The sequence below is a fragment of the Pipra filicauda genome, unplaced genomic scaffold (assembly GCF_003945595.2).
Source record: "Pipra filicauda isolate LSUMZ 115617 unplaced genomic scaffold, ASM394559v2 scaffold51_size4534324_pilon, whole genome shotgun sequence".
Lineage (NCBI taxonomy): Eukaryota > Metazoa > Chordata > Aves > Passeriformes > Pipridae > Pipra > Pipra filicauda.
This window is the reverse complement of record NW_024104665.1, coordinates 2,786,383-2,805,889: the sequence shown is the minus strand read 5'-3', so window position 1 is coordinate 2,805,889 and position 19,507 is coordinate 2,786,383. Positions and strand designations below refer to the sequence as shown.

General features: G+C 35.6%; 1 protein-coding gene and 1 long non-coding RNA gene across 3 annotated transcripts in view; one reads left to right on the top strand and one right to left on the bottom strand.

The window, feature by feature from the left end:
- The window catches only part of PLEKHH2 (pleckstrin homology, MyTH4 and FERM domain containing H2), a 52,879-nt gene that overhangs the window by 901 nt on the left and 32,471 nt on the right, over positions 1 to 19,507 (bottom strand). The window contains exons 16-29 of the mRNA XM_039386960.1: positions 18,813 to 18,893; positions 16,153 to 16,332; positions 15,239 to 15,347; positions 15,023 to 15,135; positions 12,699 to 12,878; positions 10,607 to 10,704; positions 9,957 to 10,134; positions 7,871 to 8,026; positions 6,359 to 6,456; positions 5,835 to 5,976; positions 4,977 to 5,122; positions 3,525 to 3,654; positions 2,551 to 2,637; positions 732 to 869 (exon numbers count right to left, since the gene is read on the bottom strand). Coding sequence (XP_039242894.1) covers positions 732 to 869; positions 2,551 to 2,637; positions 3,525 to 3,654; positions 4,977 to 5,122; positions 5,835 to 5,976; positions 6,359 to 6,456; positions 7,871 to 8,026; positions 9,957 to 10,134; positions 10,607 to 10,704; positions 12,699 to 12,878; positions 15,023 to 15,135; positions 15,239 to 15,347; positions 16,153 to 16,332; positions 18,813 to 18,893 — 1,836 coding nt within the window. The remainder of the gene's footprint in view (positions 1 to 731; positions 870 to 2,550; positions 2,638 to 3,524; positions 3,655 to 4,976; positions 5,123 to 5,834; positions 5,977 to 6,358; positions 6,457 to 7,870; positions 8,027 to 9,956; positions 10,135 to 10,606; positions 10,705 to 12,698; positions 12,879 to 15,022; positions 15,136 to 15,238; positions 15,348 to 16,152; positions 16,333 to 18,812; positions 18,894 to 19,507) is intronic.
- LOC120324409 overlaps positions 1 to 19,507 on the top strand; it is a 25,787-nt gene extending 6,280 nt beyond the window's left edge. Inside the window, exons 4-5 of one of the 2 annotated variants that reach the window (XR_005565696.1) lie at positions 16,503 to 16,574; positions 19,455 to 19,507. This is a non-coding gene — a long non-coding RNA (uncharacterized LOC120324409). Of the gene's footprint in view, positions 1 to 6,834; positions 7,027 to 7,471; positions 7,696 to 16,502; positions 16,575 to 19,454 lie in introns of those variants that run through there. The other variant, XR_005565695.1, reaches the window with a different exon arrangement.

Here is a 19,507-nt window from a genome sequence, read left to right as displayed (position 1 = left end):
CTGGGCTATTGGAAGGTGTCCCTGTCCATGTTAGGAAAGGGCAGAAGTAGGTAATCTTTAAGGTTCCTTCCAACCCAAGCCATTCTGTGATTCTGTAACAGCACAATCCGAGGGAAACTTGAACAGATGTATTTTACTACACTTATTTATGAAAACACAGCTGTGTTTTGACCCCAATTTATATGTGGAATCTTGTATTCTGTTTCACAAATTGTTCTGACTAACAGCAAAATCTTTTTTTTTTTAAAGAAATACAGTCAATCTTACCAGGGAAGGAGAGACTCTAGATTTGAAAAGCATGAACATTTCTTTTTACGAAAGGTAAAAATATCCTCAGATTTTTCACAAGACTGATTTTTCAGATGGTGTGTACTACAATTTCACTGCAGAACACAAACATACTTTTAAAAAAATTATCTCTGGTGCTGATCAAGCAAACAGACTAGGTTTTAGGTACTGCATATAATTTCTGTCCTTAATACCCTTCTTTGTCCTTCTATGAAAAGTCTGCAATGTTACAGAAATGGACATGAAAAGAAACACATCAGTATTGCCACAGTTAGCTCTTACATTACTAATTATTTTGCACCTTAAAGTCATCTAACAAAAGTCAATAATCTGACAATGCTAGGATTAAAGAAGGTGTTTCATCTTTCACATCTGTTAAGGATTACCCACTAGAGATAGCACAAAAGCAGATGGTGGGAAACTGTTTCAGGTAATATACCAACCTTTGGTTTTGTCATGGCAAAAAGGTGTTTTTCAGTTGTTCTGTCCTTTGTCTGAGCATTGTTAACAACCAACATAAAATCATCTTGGTAGCCTCCGAAAGTCATCAGGCTCTTATATGAATACGTAACCGTTAATCGCTTAAAAAAGAAAATCCCCAAAACAAAACACAAAGCCATTAAGCAGGACAGTGCAAGAAAAACAGATTATGACAAATTTTTCTTTTAAAAAATATAATTACACATGTATTTTTCAATGGCGTTAGCCTCTTATGAGTCTTGAAATTAACTGAATTTTGGGATAGCTTCATTCAGACCTTCATGATGAGAAATTTTCATTGCAGTTTGACCTCTGTTTCTATTCCAAATTAATCAGATCAAAGATACAAGCGGGTTTGAACTCAGGTCTGTAATTCCATTTAAACGAGTCCTGACTGACTTTGAGAGAAGTTAATTTTAGCAATTCCATTTGAAATTGAAGCAGTGTCTAAATAAATAGCAGAGTATGAGACATCTAAAAGAATTTAATTCCAGGACTTCTTTTTGTGCAGCAATATGTAGTTTGCATACACACAAATTAAATTCCGTTCTCTTTTTTCAACATCCCTGATGAAAAATAAATGCTCTTCAAGGCTCCTCAGTTTTCCATGCCTTGGTTGTTACTGTTCAATGTTTAAAACCACACTAGTGGCCTTCAAGTTAAGATTAACATTTAATTTATCATTACAACTCATATTAATTTGCTGCAGATGTTCACATTTAAAATTCATTGTCAGACAGTATTTTTACAATAACTGACAATGTCCTTTGGTTAATAAACCCCCTTTTGCCCTAATTTTGAAATAGTATTTTCTCTACCCCTTGCAACATCATTTCTGATAGCCCTGATCCTTCCTACAGAAAATCAGAATAACCCCTGGAAACTGAGGGTTTCTTGAACGACAAGTGAGGCCTGCTGATACTGTAAACTGGCAGCGCTCTACAGAAATGCCACAGCTCTAGGAGTAGATAGTGTTTGTAGGGCTTTCTGCAGTCTAATGCAAACTCATTTTGCTTATTCCCTACAGAGAGCTGCTGTTTGCTCTCCTCATATTCTTCGTTTTATTATTTATTTAACTGCAAAGAAATGTAATGAAAAGGCCTCTATCAGTACAATTATAAAGCTGAGATTTTAATTTTCTGATATTCAGTATTAGCACTTGCTAATAGCACCATGCCATTCTGTTTCTTTGCAGGATATAAATGGAAGCAGGGATCTTCTCAGGCACTGCTTTTTTTCACTGATTACCGTGAGTTTTTTGCAAAAACTTGTATTGCAAATCAAAGAAAAATCAGAAAAATCAGAGCCAAAAATGACATAATTAAATGACACTGGGTTTTATTACCTACTATTAAACAAAAATAATACAATGAAAATAACAATCTTTTAAAGTAACTGCTCTTTGCAGAGTCTATGTATTATGAATAATATTGGAAAATGAAGTCTCCAGGAAAAGAAAATTAATGTTATTGTAAGAACTGTAACTATGGATCTCCTGACATCTGAATGATTAAAACATTAACATTTCATTAAATGATATAAAAACTGTATCTGATAAACAAAAATAAATTCTGTGCAAATAATTCATTACTTATTTCTATTGTTAGTGCTATTATAATGATGATAACATTACAGCATTTTGAAAGGAAGGAATTTTTGCTTTAAGAGAAAGACTAGATAACTTAGCATGGAAGGCTAATGCCATCTTTTATGCTGGTGAATCTCCCCATATACTCTACTAAAATCTACTTTAACCAAAATTAAAACAGAAAATTCACTTACCATAGAACTGTAATCCAGGATGCTTATGCCATCCTCATGTACAGCAAACCATATGAAGGACTTGTCATCAGAGGATATTGACAGAGGCTAAAAAGAGAAATGTTCTTTAATTACTATTTCAAAATGAAGCAATGTGTGTACAATTATTAACTCTCATCTATTATAGACCTCTCTCCATCCACAGATCTTACATCAGTTCCCCCTCAGTGTAAATTTCAGAAAAGAAACTGAAACAGCTGCCCAAAGCCATGTAGGCAGCCAGTGGCAGAATTATGAACTCAACCTAATACTCTTGAAACCTCCCCCGGTGCTCAGACCAATAAAATGTATAGTCTCTTTGTTAAAGTAAAAGGCAGGTGTTAACGTTTTTTCATTAGCTCATACGTGTACATAAACAAAGAATGGAGTGCTGATAAGCTTTTATATACATATACATATATATAATAGATACGATGGGATTACCTAATAAAACATAAGGCATGAGGTGACAGTTCTGTTTAACACAGATGTCACTTGAATCAAGAGAATTAAGATACTCTTAAGGTTTAAGAGAAATTGAGAGAGGCCAGGACAGAAGGGAGTGCTCTAAATACCCTTAACAACACTAAGTGCTTCTGCAAGGTTCAGCTTTCGTAGCCAGTTAATGATATCTTTTCAATGTTCTACCAGTTATGAGGTAAAAAAGTCTAACATTAAAAAGCTATCTCAAGCTAAGATATAAGGAAATTGAATGATACTACCTAGATTAATAATGTCAAACAAGCAATAAGTGTATTGGAAAGTTACTATTATGGTATACTTAGTACTACAGCTATTATATTTCACCAGTATATGACTTAAACAAATTAGTAATTTCACAAGAGATCCAATCACCTCATATACAACACAATTGTTTTCAACAAAAAGGTGTTACTATTTGCAAATTATATTTATCTTTACAAACCCCACCACTCGAACTCAGTAAAGTTTCTTACTTTTGCTGCAAACAGTTTGGCACCAAAGAAAGACCATTTCCTGGCTACAGTGAGATAAATGCGCACACAGTCTGCAGCACTGTGCCCCCGGAGAGCCATCCATCTTGTAGACAATCGCTGACAAAGCTGTCTGTTGAAATGAAGTATGTAATTTAGTTATTGAAAGGAATTTAAATGCTTCCCCATAGCGAGTTTAATGAGCAAAAAAATAATGCATTTGTTAAAATGATAACTTAAGTTAATACAACAACTATCACTTATACAGTATTAAATAAATCCAAAGTGTCATTTAATATTTTAATGCACATGAACGTTATGAAGTATCTTCTAATTTCTGTAACGTTATGATTAAATATTGATGTAGCAGTTGCAGCATAAAGGGAAAAAGTCTGGGACAGCTTTTAATGTGTCTCTACAGAGAATCAATCTACCTTTATCAGTACTGAACAGCTATGTCAGTTGTCATTCCAAAAATCCATCCAGCTTAGCACATATCCACCTGTGGCTAGTAGCAGATGTGGAAGATATGTTTGGGTTTGGGTTTTTTTGTTTTTTTTTAGTGCACTGCTACCAAAAAGGGTGCTTCTGATCAGCACCGCACCCTTGGCAAAAGAATACAAGCAACAGGGCAGGTATAGAGTGATTCTTTCCCTGCCGCAGACTTCCAGCTCTGCCAACTAGTTTAGGGACTACTTGAACAGTTCAACAGATATCTGACTTATCTTCAATGAGTTAGTCTAATCCAGGACCTCTTATAATTTGTTCTTTGAAATGAATTGCATAAATTTCTCTTTGTTATGCATATACATTTGAATGCCCACGTTGTCTTCTGAGAATGTAATAATGTTGCTATGTGCATATGATAATAGCTTTCAGTTTTCTCATCTCTGTACTGAAGAATGAGGAAGACATTTCTGTGATGTTTGCTGGACTTCAAAACTGCTGTATCACTGACACTGTTTCGCTCGTTTTCATGTTAGTAGGTGCTGATTCAAATGACTTGAAGGTTATTCATTGTAAATTAAGTGATACCTTACTAGCAAGTCCACGAAGTTAACATATTGCTAATCTGACTGGCTGCCAGAGATTGCACATTAGAATAGCAAACAGGTCAGATCCTCATGTCCTTTACTTTCAGTAACTCTTTAGTCTGTGCACAGACTTAATTTAGATTTGCTGAAAAGAAAAATAAGAATTTCAAAATCACTGGGTTTTGTAACACTGTGTAGTAATTGGTACAGCTTTTGCTGGAATGTGTGCTTAATGATGGTCCTTTTTTTTAGATTAGAAACATGCAGAGGAAACGGGTTCTTCAGTTTAGCAAGAAAATGAGTTTCAAACACAGGTTTAGGCAAATATAGCACAAGAGTAAATTGTACCCAATGACAATTTAAAACTTCCTTGTTTCACTCCTAGATTTTTAGAGAATATGAATCACAAAATACATCTCACCTTAGTTGTTCCTCTGAACAACCTTGCCTGTATCTCTTAGGGTAGAATCTCTCCAAAACTTGTTTTAATGTTTGGTTGGACTTGGACTGGGAAGTAACTTGCCCTGCTGGAGTTGAGAAAGGCCGTTCAAAATCTCCAATCTCTACCTAATGGGATGTCCATAAAGAATATTTTTTGTTACTCCAGAGTAATTTTCTAGGTGGATATTATGAACTGTCTTTCAATCTGTATTACCAAGTATAAGATGAAAACCAGTTTGCCAATTAATTTTTCACCAATATAAAAGTTATGCAAGTAATCTTCTTATTTTCTATTTCCCATGGAAAAAAGTTAAACATCAAATATAAATTGTACAAATATAATACTAGTTCTGCTCTGAGATTGCTAGATCTCCAGCTAACACAAATCAGTTTACATTTATTGAATAACAACATCAAGTAACTTTCTTAATAACCTTCCTTTGAACTTTTAATTTTTTAAATATAACACAGATCTTATCAAGACCATGTCTAGTAAAGGAGTCTTAAGACTTTCATTAACAGCTGTTACTTTGGAGTATTAACTTGCAGAAACCATGTAAGGAATAGTGAATGAATAAATGGTACATGATATTTAATCCAAGAAGGCCTGACTGTGTAAGAGGTAAAGCACGTTTTATCCATAGTGATGGCCCAGCAGCCTATGCTGTAAAGCATTTCCACTTGAAATCCAGAGTTGCCTTACACAAGATTCCAGCCCAGTCTGTTTCCTGCACTATCATATAAAAAAGGTGGAGGTCAAGTAATCCTGGACCAGTTTGCTTATTAAAGTATTTAACCTGTAAAACTGCTGTGTGAGTCACTCATGCATAAAGATTACCTGGGCTAAAAGAGCTGTCAATTCCATCGCTAATTCTTTGTTTACTGGGAAAAGTCCATTGACTATTTGATCATTTGTCTGATATACTAGCAGCAGCTTCTCTCTGTCTGTCTCCCCATGAGCTTGAACTGAAAAATAAAGCCTACAGAAAAGACAGAAAGTTATTAAATAAAGAAGACAGGGAAATGCATTAGCCCTGAGGATTAGCAGTATCTGCTCTGAATGTGACATGTTTATGTCAGCGTCAAAACACATTAGCAGAACAACACTTGCACTTCAACTACTCGACAAGTATTTAATTTCAGTCCTCTGATTTCAGTTATGGCTTTTTTTTTTTTTTCAGTTCTGCTCATCTCTTAAGGACTAGAAAAAATGAACTGTATTAAAAAAAATTCTCCAGTTACACCCATTTACTATTTTTGTTGCAAGCTTCGAGTCAGCCAATATTTTTCAGATGAAGAAACTGCAGAAACTAAAAAACAAATCTGGGGACAAGGCAGAGATATTATACTTGCTAAACAAACCTATTTTTGTAAGTAAGGCGTACAGTCCTTGTGCCTTCACATTTCCCAGGGTGTTGTTCTTTGGAGGCTTGCTCCCATTTTGAAATAATGTCACAGATCTAGAAGGAAAGCAATACAAAACGGACTTTGCCATGTCTTCCTATTTGAAAACACCTTTGAATAGAAATTGTCAACTTATTTTAATATCCTCTACATATCAGAAACATACATAGCTTGAATTTTTAAGCTTACTGAAGTATAACTTCACTTGCATTTCTTAGCTGGAACATTTAATAATTAACATTTTTGTTGTTTGCTTATCCTGCAACACTCGTACTACGTTGGAAGCGAGCCCTAACATGCTTATTTGGAAAGGCCAGGTACTTGATTTAGCAGAAGCCAGTGACTGTGTAATTATACACAGTGAGTTGTTATATAATTAATCAAATGCCTTTGATCTCTGCCTTCTCTTTCTGCTGCATGCCTGAATTTTTCAGGTCCTTTCCAGTAACTGCCATGGTATGAAGCTGGTGTGAAGTTTGTTATAAAACACAACAGAAGTGGTTCACAACAAGCAGTGCAGGAGGGCAGGTGGGCACATGGGGAGAACGTGAAACAGAGGTTCTAGGAGCCCTGCTGGACCTCATGTCACTGTTCCTTCATAAAAGAGCCTTCATGGAAGCAGTAATGTGAGTAGCTTCTAAAGTTTCAGTTACCTAGAAAATAAGTACATCTTTTAGGAATTCTGCTTTCCAGATGGTAATTTTTCTGGTACAGGAAGAAGGCTGATTGTGATGACAAACTGTTTGTCACTAAGGCCAGGTTGTATTGCACCTTGTAACTCAAAAGTGCAGCTGTGAACACTGGCCAAAGAGTGCAAAAGACTACTTTGGTAGAAGTACAAAATATTCATAATTCATTAGTTGCTAAAAGGCTTGAAAAATATCTAATACCTCATTAAAGCACAGATTATATTGCATTTTTTTCACTCTTTACTGCAAAGAATTTAATTCTAGCAATAGAGGAAACTAAAATTTAGAACAATGACAAGCCTTTCATTGGAAATTTCTTAAACTGAACCCTAAAATTATTCTGTATTTAGATAAAGAGCCCTTTCTTCTTTTTCTTCCCCAGGATCTCCACTCCAGTATCAATGTCTTCTTGGACATCACATGGTCATCTTCTGGAACTAAATCAGAAATTTTAACTGAAATCTCTAAATCCATGTTAGACTCCAACTGCTATTTAGTTTTAAAGAACTGTGATTAGTAACAGCTTACTTTTTTTTAACTCACCTGTTACTTCTCTGAATAATATCAATGTCCTATTAGCTTTTAAGTATAGTTAACTGAATGAATTTAAGCAATTAAAAAAGTGATTTTAAAAAAAATCTTTCACATTAAGAGAAAAAAGCTAAAGACAGTTATTTTTCAGCTTGAAAAATATTTTGTTTTACATTTCCTGAGGAGAGCTCTGTCAAATGAAGATACTTTGGTTTTTTACACGCAGAGCTCATTAAAGGCTTTTGTTTACCTTGATGTTTCCTTGAAGACAGTGCTCTATATCCTTGCCAGAGGGATCATCAGAAAACAGTGCAAATCCTGACTGAGCTGGTTTCCTCATCCCTGTATCTTGGTTCAGGGTGTTCAGAAATTCCTCCACTGTGGTAGAGGCATCAAACCCAACAACCTAAAAAAGTAGCCAAAAAGGATTTTGCTATCAAGCTTATATACCCCCCTTTCCATAAATTGAAAATTTTGAAATATAATACCTCTACAATAACATTGGGATTGTAGGACCCATTCTATCCTCTGTGATTAACTTACTGAAACTCATTGAAAATTAAAAATTTCCAGAAAGGATCTGGAAAAGATTTCCACATGGCAAGTCAATTTAGTGGAATTTTACTCTATCCAAAAATTATTAACTTCTCAGCAGATTGTACCTTATCTTACTTTGTTTACCAAATCAAATTCACTACCAAAATGCTTCCAAAAGTAATATTTTTGGGTTTATTTTCTTTGTTTATAGTGGTTTCTTTGCACTTGTACACTTGAATTTCTGTTACAAAATGTATGTAACAGGTATCAGTCTAGTATCTGCGCTTTTTGTGACAAATACCACTTGAAAAATTAAGAAGACTATGATTTCTTCCACTTTTCAATACAGTGATGAAACAAATGAGATCAGTTAATAATTTTTCATCATGTGCAACTTCAGAGGGATATTAGATGGCAGATCTATTCTGGCAAATTCAAAAAATTTTACAAATGTTGCTTTGTCAGCAGTACATAGGTCAGTAATATACAGAGCCTTCTAAGTTTTACTTCCCCAAATATGAATTTTTGTCCGTTGTTACTAGTATTGAAGCATTTTAGCAAGAGATTGCAAATGGCTTTTATACAGATACCAGTTGCTGATGTTCACTTAAATCTGTATTGAGGGTGTTTTCCTGTATTTGACTTGGTGAAAAAATTTTACTCTTGGTAAAAAATGTCTTGAAAATCGATCTTGGACTTCTGTTTTGTACTTCTCAGTGGCTGGCATTAAAATAAAAATCTGCTGCCGAGATGAATACAGGAGTTTTCAGTACCTCTATAATTGCTTAGTTGCCAATTCCATTAAAGTAATTTAGTTACAATTCGTTGCAATTTTAGTTAAATTAGTTACAATTTTTACAAAATTAGTAATTTTTAGACATTAGTAATTTAATTACAATTTTTACAAATGTGGTTACAATTTTTACAATTAGTTACAATTTAGTTACAATTTTCTTAGCCCTTGGAACTATACAAGTTTGACCAGTAAATAACTAATGAGCAATTACTCCTTTTCTTCTCCAAACTTCAGTTTTGAAACCTTTTAGGTTGATTTAAACACATGTTGTTTTTTTTCTGTTTTACTGGGCAAGCAGGAAGCAGTAAGCAATTAAGAAACTTAGTGGTGAAAAAAGCAGAGTTCTTCTGTAACCTGAAATGAAAAGTTTATTTGATATAGCCTTGATTTCATATAAAAACTTGCTTTCTGTCTAAGAATACTACGAATTGTTAAAAAAATTTTTTCAGCCATCTCTCACAGTTGGAAACACAAACCAGGATGTGAAGCAGCATGCATGGAAGCCTGTGAAAAGTTTCCTACAGGCTTTGACTAATGAAGTCCCACAAGAGTTAAGAATGAAGCTATGTTTGTTCTGTAACAAATATGGTTATCCTTCATGACTGATAATGGGAGTTACAGCTGTGCTTCCAGGCCTTCACTGATTTAACTTCCAAGATGTCTGATGAAAGGAAGTGGAATTTAATACCTTTCCCTTTCCTTCAGTCTAATTCATTCAGCCGGTGGTCAGGTTAAATAAGAAACAGAACTTTGCTATTTTTCATTCTTAAGAGGTTTTACTTCTTTTATTTTCTCTTAAAGATTTTCCCCCAAACCTTTACTCTTTGTTGATCAAATCAGATCACAAGTACCTTGTGCCTGCCATTGCTAACACTGGCACAAGATGAAACTTGAACCAGGTTTACCTTAACATTTACAATTCTCTTCCTGATATAATACTTCATGTACATGCTAACAGCCAGAGGTTGGGAGAGCTCGGGTTTTGTGGTCTACGTGACATTACCTGATATATGCCATTCATGAAATGAACTGGAATACTAAAGGGCAGCGAATGGTGGTAGGGATTTCTAAGCAGAATGGAAAGGATTTCCATCCTGGAAGGTCTTGCTTCTCGGTCTCCGTTCTGCTGGGTACGTTCTACACATCGCTGACAATAGATCGCATATTTCCCAAACTCAGTCCTGTGACCAAAAAAAAGAAGTAAGGCAATTCTTGGGGACTGACTGAAAGGATAGTAAACTGTGAGTAAATCTCTCTGGGGATGCCAGATGGGAGGAGCACTCAGATTTCACGCTGTGAGATTTCCAACACATTTTTTGCACGTGGAATTAGAAAGAGAATTAGTCTACCAAGGCCAGCAGAACTGTGCCAAAGATGAACATGGCTCAGGGTGTGTTGTGTAATAACTATCATATTTTGGTTTTCATGGTTTTGCAACATACAGTCAAGAGTTCCACTGCAGAGTATTTTTTGAAAAAAGGGGTAACTTTCCCAAGTGATGCATAGAATTAACATGTACTATATTTTACTAGCAATTCTACTCAAATTAATTTTAAAATGTATGTCAAAAATCTGATACACTACAGGAAAGATCGAAAACAAGGTACTTCAGAAAGACTAGTTGACAAGCTGGGTAATAATATTTAGGCACACCTGGAATCTGCATTCTTCTTTAAATGAAGTTTAAGAAGCCAAAGGAATGGGTGCTGGGGCAGAAAGAGTCCAACGCAGAGAGCCAAGAGCTGCAATCCCTGAACAAAAGGAATATATTCACTGTTTTAAACATCTTACAACGTAAAACTTCCTGCTGTGGCTGCTGGCCAGCAGTGCAGCTTACTGTGCCAAGTGGAGACTGCTGAAATAGGAATGAAAAAAACAAAACACAGAGAAAAAGCTGACTAAATAAGCATGTCACCTCATTGAAAGGCCAAGGCTCTCCTTCTATTTCCTTGCATATAGCAAGTTTCTTTTGGGGCTGGAAATGGGAAAGCAGCTCAGTTTGTATAAAAAACTTAATACACAGGAAAAAAATACTAAGGCTGCAAGGCCAAGCACTATGAAATGAGAAGCCTGTGAAATTTGAATTCAGCTCTCCTGTTACATATATGATGAAGCAACACATAAGACATTTTCCTCCTACCAAGTAGACAGTAACTATTGAAAACAACAATTATTCAATAATTTGGTATATTGTTGTTGCTCAATATGTATCCATAGGCTTCACTTAATACAGATTGCTCTCATGTACCCTGAATATACACTTACTAATATTGCAACTACTTTTCTCACAATCAGTGCTTCATATTGAAATTTAAAAAACGGTGTTTCTCCATCTTGATTTATCTGACTTGCCTGATATTAAATAGAAATTTGACAGCACAGGCACAGATATTCCCTATCATCAAATATCTGTAATTTGATGGAGGATAGCATCAGCTCCATTGAAGGTATACACCACAGTACAATTAAGGGTAGAAGACTACAGAATGAATTTAGGACTTAAAAAAGCTTAGTGTCAGGCTGAAAACATTTTACTGAATGTGTTAGCTCTTAAAAATCAGTCCAGTGTGTTACAATAGCAACAATATGTTTACCTGCATCAGAGGGAAGGCCTTGCCCGTGGTAAGAAGAGTACCAAAGAAGGATTATAATAAGTTTAAATTCCATCAGCCATACATAACTTCAGTGTGTTAATTGATATGAATGTGCTATGTCTGCTATAAAAGCTTTGTGAATGTTTTGTGATGCACAAATTGAATCACAGAATGGCTTGGGTTGGAAGGGATCTTAAAAATAATATTGTTCCAAAACCCCTGCCATAGGCAGGGACACCTTCCCCTAGACCAGGCTGCTCCAAGCTCAATTCAACCTGGCCTTGAACACTTCCAGAAATGGAACATCCACAGCTTCTCTGGGCAACCTGTTCCAGTGTCTCACCACATATCGGATTACGGGCTGTTTCTAGATACTAGGTATGTCTGTTGGTCACGTTCTACTTTCTGTGGCAAGAGAAGAACATGACTATTACAGAAGCCTTAATATGGTAACATTTTCTGATCCATCTCCTAGTTCTGTAGATATTGCTCCACCATAAGCACAATTGTTCCAGTTCTGTTAATTTTATGCAAACTCTTTAATATTGGCTTTCCTTTCAATTTCAGTTCCTTTCATTGTCACATATCTGGATATCAGTGAACAGCCGGCAGTGGACAAAGTAAAGAATTTTAAGTATGCATTTATAACCTAGCATGCAGGGTGCATGCAGAACAGCATGGCATACAAGAGGTGATATCTATCAGAAGCTGTGAGCATATCTGAAATTCCACAACATGGCACTGCAGCTTCTCTTCACACTCATGCTATTAAGCCATGTGATTTAGCCCACCAAGCTTCCTGATGCAGCACCTCTCTTAGGAAAGAAGCAGTAAAAGAGAATTAAGGAAAAGGTTTCATACATGATGTCTTACTTAACACTTAACTTGAAGACAGCTCATTTTATGTCCACTCTTTAAAAACAGCACAGGCAGAGATGTACTCTATCACCAGATACAGGTATTTTGTTGGAGGATAGCATCAGCTTTGTTTCAGGAAGACACAGCAGTAATTAAGATATTAGCTCAGCTTTTTATCCAAGTTTAAGTAAGCAGATGCTACAGAAGAGCATAGTCTCTTTACCATTCTAAGAAGTCTGTGTAGTTCTTTATTGCTGCTGAAATCGATACCATTAAAATAAATCCTGGGTTACCTGTATTGGTCCTGCCTGGTTTTGTGGATGTCGACGTCTAGTCTGTTTAATAAGCTGGCAACAGATCTCATTTTGAAGTTCAGGATGTGTGAGGCAGATCTGCAAAGCACTTTGGGCCAAAGATACATGGTAATCAATGGCAGGAGAGTCAACTGCAGCATTTATAAACAACTGGCAGGTCTAGATATAAAATAATAAGCAAGTGAGTTTACATACAAAAAGCTCCAACAAATCTTTAAGATGTTCTGTATAACAAAAGTGTGCTTTAATTGAAGTCACAATAAGTCTACCACTAGACTAAAGAAACCCTGCTGGTTCTGCAAAAAAGGAGTAAAAAGCTATGTAGTGAGACTTAAGATAAAAACACCTCCTAGAACCCATGCTTTTCACTCTGCATCTAATGGAGTGAACTATTAACAGGAGTTGCAACAGTTGTAGTGGTATGCAAGTTTAAGGACATGCTGAACAAAGCAGACCCACTACAGGACTTGGAAATGCAAAGTCTACAGCTCTCAATGGCAGATAATGTAAAATGCTCATGCAAGTAGTGAGCACAACACTGCAGAATATACACAGATAAGAAAACCATAACTCAGAGCCATTGATTTACATCTTGGCTTTCCCTGGTATTTTTACTGTGGGTAAGTATGACCTTTCCTATCCCCAGTACTGTCTCAGGAAAGCCATGTGTTAAGCATTTGTTGTGGTGTATTAGAAGAAAGCATTATTGCATTTACTCTGTATAATAGTTGATGGAATTTTCAAAGGATATAAGGAAAAATGGATGGAAGCCTGATCTGTTTCTAGTCTATGTGAAAATATGTGGATTTTCACACAGACTAATTTTTATCAGCAATTGAATAACCAAAACATGACTGTTTCTAAATAAATTCCCTATCTGACTTTTAAACTGATTTATATGAAGTTTCTGTAAAGGTCATACAAGTAATCTCTTATTTATTTGTTTTAGGTAAGTGTCTGTGATTTGAACTAGGTCTGAAAAGTGATTTACAAATAAATGTACATTTGTTTTTATCAAATAAGTACATTTCCTTTTAAACTTTCATGCTGCAGGATTGCAGAAAGTAAGATGGATGTACTTCTTTAAAGTGTTTCAAACATTTCAGAGAAACCATCTGGAAAGTTTGCCTACAAGTGGCCATGACTAAACATACAATGCTTGTCTTGAATTCCTTTCTAGATCTGAACCATTACATTAGAATTCCCCAGCTATTTGATGCTTCAGGGAATTTGGTCTTTAGACTTGTTCAAGTTTTGTGGAGAAAATTCATTTATCCAAGCTCCATGCCTTCCAACTTGTAACTTCTTTCATGACATACAGAAAAAGGAACAGCAAAATTTTATTTTGTCTCTGAAATAGACTTTATAGCCTGAAAGAAGGTTAAAGGCATTGCAGCATAATACTCTCACTTTCCTGGCCTTTAACTGGGAAAGATGTAAGGTCTTAGTGGCAGACAAAATTTTTCAAGAAACTAGCGGTGGCTCAGCAGTTATGATCTGTTATGTGTCTCCTAGTCAAAAGGCCTTTTCACTACTCCTGGGACATATACATATGTATATTTTTAAAGGTGTATAAAAATCTTTAAAAATGTTGTGAAATCAAAAAAATGTTGTGAAACACTTTTAATAATTTTGCTCTGGAATATTTTCTCCATTTATATTACTGAATATCTGATCCATCTTTTAAGAATAGCTACTTCATAGGAAAATATTTTCTTTTTATTAAAAAGAGCAGTACAATGTCTGTTTTCTATCTCAATTTGAAGTACTCTATAACATGCTTGAACTTAAATTTTGCTTTTTCTTCTGGTTATTAAAATGTCTCCCAGATGATTTACATGTATCTATGACAAAACTTTCGCCTAGTACTTTTTCCTCCAGAATTTAATTAAAGCAACGGTATTTCAGCTACAGTTTTCTGAATGCAGAGATCTGTCAATTCTCAAAGCTGGTACATTCTTTGGAGCTATGAACTTCAAGACAAAATTTTATCATTCATGATGGCCATGGATTTTTCTAGTAACTTGCAATTTATCAATAACTTACCAAATAAGTAGGAAATCCAGAAGTTGAAGCCTAAACTGCTCCTCACAACCGAAAGTAATCTCTTTACATTGGAAGTGATAGTCTTTGGTGAGATAATATGAGGCCATTCTGCTGCTGTCCATTAGTTACCTCCACTAAAGATAAAAGTACACTTCTCTTTGCTTTTTTCTTATCTGTTGAACATTCCTAGTAAGCCAGCTAACAGCCATTCTTTAGCTAAAATAGTCAGTTAAAAAAGGCATCTGCTATGGTTTTACCTTAAATAATTTGATTGCTTCAGTTTGCAAGGCTTCTGATGGCAATGTTGTAAGAGGGGAAGTAATTCCTTCTTTGCTATGGCAAAGGGTAGGATGTCTCCAAATCTGAGAAGCTAAAAGGATAAAATATATAGGTTTTGCAATTAGTTCAATACATAGGTACATTCAGTAAAAAAGCACTAGAAGATTAGGATGTTGAAATGAAAACAAACTTACTGGTATCTCCTTCCACATTTAATAATTTGCAAAGAAGTTGTTCAAACTCAGATCCAACATTTACACTGGTACTTCCAGCTGCAACTGTCAGATGATAAAGCCATGTGTCCTAAAGCAGAAAAACACAGCAGTTCCCTCATTCCATGTTGGAAGGAGCTGCTTCGTCAGGATTTTGCTCTCAAGTTCAAACACTATCACGTGCTCCTTTTGAAGCCCAAAGGAGTTTGCCTTTGGTTGAATACACATGTATTCATTGTCTCTACGCTACAAACATTAAGCCAGGAAGATCGGACAGGGCACTCTTCATAAGTTTTTACCCTCAGAAATCATATCTAATTATCAGAGCATTCTTCCTTTCCTCTTCCAAAATCTTACATAAGTGTCTTTTTATCACTGCCAGATCCCACTAACCTGGGGATAAGGCCAGAAAGCAAAACAAGGTCTACAAGATTATTTGAGAACAATGAAGCAATGATAATAAAAATGGTTTTAACCACACCCCTCATTGCTCTTTCACTTAAGTAGGGCAGTCTTTGCTACTGTTAATCTTTTCAGTGAAAATGGATACAAGTACCCTAAAACCTCTCAGGAAGGTCAGCTACAGGTCTGCCTACAAGTTAGTGTATGTGAGCAAAATTCTCCAGTTACAGCATATATGATATTCAGCACCATCTACTTATATAGGCAAGCCTGCTTATTTTTGTCTATTTTAACAAGGTTTACCCACAACAGCATTAATTTGCAGACAAATTTTGATCGATGTTAAAAAATCAGAACCTTCTCCTTGCTTATTATATCAAACAACAAGCCAGATGACTTGTAGGTCCCCTTCTTCCTCCTCAAGAAATATTCATATCACAGCACCATATCCATAAATGTGTTACTGAAACCCAATAGAAATGTCCGTTTACTACCTTCTCATGTTTGGATCCTATAAGAAGATAGGTGGGTCCTTGGTCTTTGGGGTGGATAACAACAGTGTAATGGGTTGATAATAAACTGCGACCACTAGCTTCATAATCTTCATCAGAATCACAGGATCTATCAACTTCTTCAACCTTTGCCTCAAAAAGCTTGATTTGGCCAAGAGGAAACTAAAAGTAAATATCACAAGTGGTGAGAGAGGTAATACTCACTTCAGTGCACTCTGATTTTATATTATATGTTATTGTATTTATTATTATATACAATTTTTTCTTATTCTGCAAATAGAAGGAAAAACATGAACTACCACCAATACTTATTTGTATTTGTTCATTTTCAGTCTTGCCAAGGAATGTCAGATACGCCATCTATTGCAGAAAGCAAAAGGAGAATGACGTGCCAAAGTCTGAAGGTGAGATTTTCAAAAATTCTTTTCTGCCTCTGTACATAAGTAATGCAATAAATGTCTGTTAGGGTGAGAGAAGTCATTCTTCAGAGTTTCCAGATCTGGTTCCAAGCAAAAATTCCCTGCATCAAGCCCAGAACTTTAATTATGATCTTGTTATTTCAGAGTGCAGTAATGAATGTATTATTGATGTATCTGTTTTGTTCATGCTACAAATTCAGAAGGTAAGTTTTTTGTGTGGTAGACCTTCCAGCTGGTTTCATTCTCCAATCTGATAGATCACAGTACTTCCATGTTAAGTTGTTTATGTAGCTTGCATCATTTATCAGGAAATGTTTTACATAAAAAAGCCATTCAAGTGGAAATTCTCACAGAAGTAATTATTTCATAGCCATTAACAACAGGAGGCCACTACGAACATAAATACAGCATGAAATCTTCACAATTAGGTGACAGTACTGACAGAGGCTGACAGTCTTCCTGGCTCCTTTATGCCAAGCTCCCTCCTTTCTCACAGCCCCACTGTTCTTTCTCTAGCCATTCAGACATGAGGATGTTCAAAAGAATGTTATTTAATGGTGCAGTGAAGAAGCTTTGGTTACTGAAGTTAGTTGTCTTGAAATCACAGCGCCAGTGAAAAGTAGATGAGGCTTCCCAAAAATATTCTTTAAAAATTGAAAATACCATACTGGAGAGTAGCTGGCAAGTTTTACTCAATCTGGGGTGGGATTCCTGAATAGCGATTTAATACAATGAGCTGTTAATAATACTGTCATTTGAAGAAAACATCACAGAGTGGTGGCCCTTTGCTCCAGTGCCTTCACTAGTGAGGATTAAAGACACATGTGGTGATTTGTATTTTCTGTAGTGCTTCTGAAGCATTCAACTTTTTGAACAAGATTCTGAGAATCAAAAGATGTCATTTCACATATAAGTAGTCAAGACTGACTTATTCACCAAGTATAACTAAAACACAGTTGGCTCATTTTTTAATTTGAATTCCATTTTGAAAGGAAGCCTTTTAAATGGACTCCATTACTGTATTAACCACTGCAGATTGTGTAATTTATTTCTGCACAGACACATTCAGCTACAGAAAGTATGTTCTTAACTAGCAAATTGTTGAACATTAGAAATGAACTAGCTTTGGAAATTTTTCATGCATATTCTGCTTACAAAAGCTAAATCCTTATTTTATTACAATTTAGCAAATTAGTTTCAATTTTACTTTAAAAGGGCAGCAAAACTTCTACCAAATGTGAGGGAAATTCACAAGAATCCAGCAAAATTCTTAAATGCTTCTAAAGGGCATGCTATAATTCCAAAATCTTCAATGGTAAAAATGTGTAAATTCAGAGATCTATCCATAGGAGAAATTGCAAGTTAATTTTAATGTCTCTTTAGGATGAGCTAGAGATTGATACTCTAGTCAGGTGATTCCTGGATCCTGTATTACATTGTTTTAATTTAAATAAAATGTTTTAATGGATGGTTACTGCTATCTTTTTCATATAGTTCTTGAAATAAGGTTTAGTTGAATGTTTAAAAATGGCTAGAAATGGAAAAGATGACAAAGGGAATAACTAGCTCTACATAAAAGCTATTAATTACTGGCTCCATTGTGATTATTTGCTTAGGACAGAAGTAAAAAAAATGAAAATTTCTGGGTATTTTTTTAACTGTTAGTTATAATGGCTCAGTGGACTGTTCCAAAATCTTGTTTCTCATCCACCTCCATTAAAAAGATGTTTCTTGACAAAATACAATGCCTTGGGAGCAAAGGGGCAGGTGAAAATTATGACTAGCCAGTGTCCTAGCTCTTGCAGCACTATGGAGGTACAGTGACATACCAAAGAGCAGGATTTGGAAGTCAACTGAGGGATAAAAAGAAGATTTAAATTCTTCAAATCTGCAGTCACTGCCCCCTGCAAACATATATTAGAAAGGGCCTCTTTCCAGAAGTACATGACAGCTAGGACTTTTCTAATGAGTCTCATGCCTGTCAGAAGGGGACACCTGAACTGTCAGCAAATCAGTCTCCCCCTTCAGCTGGGGATGAGATGCAGAACATGTATCATGTCCTGTAGAAGGAGACCGAAGGGTGTGCCCTGGATTAGTAGCAATTAGATAGGAACCTTCCAAGTTGAAAATCTGTGCACAATGCCTAGGGCAATTGTACCTTAATAAAGCTGTAAGTTACTGTTTAAAGTCTACATTCATTGAAGAAACAAGTAAGGGACCTACCTTATCTTCTTGATTACGGAAATAATACAGAACTTTTCCAACTAGGGTACACCAAACTCTTTTGGAATATCCATGTTTCACCTGTAATTACGAAACATTAGGAACAAGCACGGTCAGAGAAATACAGACTAGTTTTCACCATCTCTGAACTTTGGCAATACTGGGAATAAATGCCTTGGTTCAAATTCTTTTCCCAATTGCTAGACAAAAAATTAAAACTTCATAACTCTATTAAGGGCATAAAAATCAAAGTATTAGATGAGATGTTAATTTAAAACCTCCTAAGGCCAGTGTTTTTCATGTGACTTTGAATCAGGCCTAAATTAATGGAAGCTAAGGAAATAATCTGTCACAGTGAGTAAACACAGAAAAAGAGAGCACTCCACTGAAATCAGGTTGGTAAATTAGCTACTGAAACATACGTTGAACTAGGACACCACTGAAGTGCAAAGGGAGAGCTCAACACAGGAACTAATGACTTAAAAAGACAAAGACAAAAACAAAAACCAAATCAAATCAAGTAACTAGAAAAAAACAAATTGCCCAAAGTAGGTGAGTTGGTAGTCCTTCTGGATTGTTCACATTGTAAAGTACTGAGGAAGCAAACACATGTCTGTTTTACTTGTGTTTGTTTTATTGTAGGGCCATTCTTATCTGGCTATTGTTATTAAGAAATATGGAATAAAGCAGGTTGG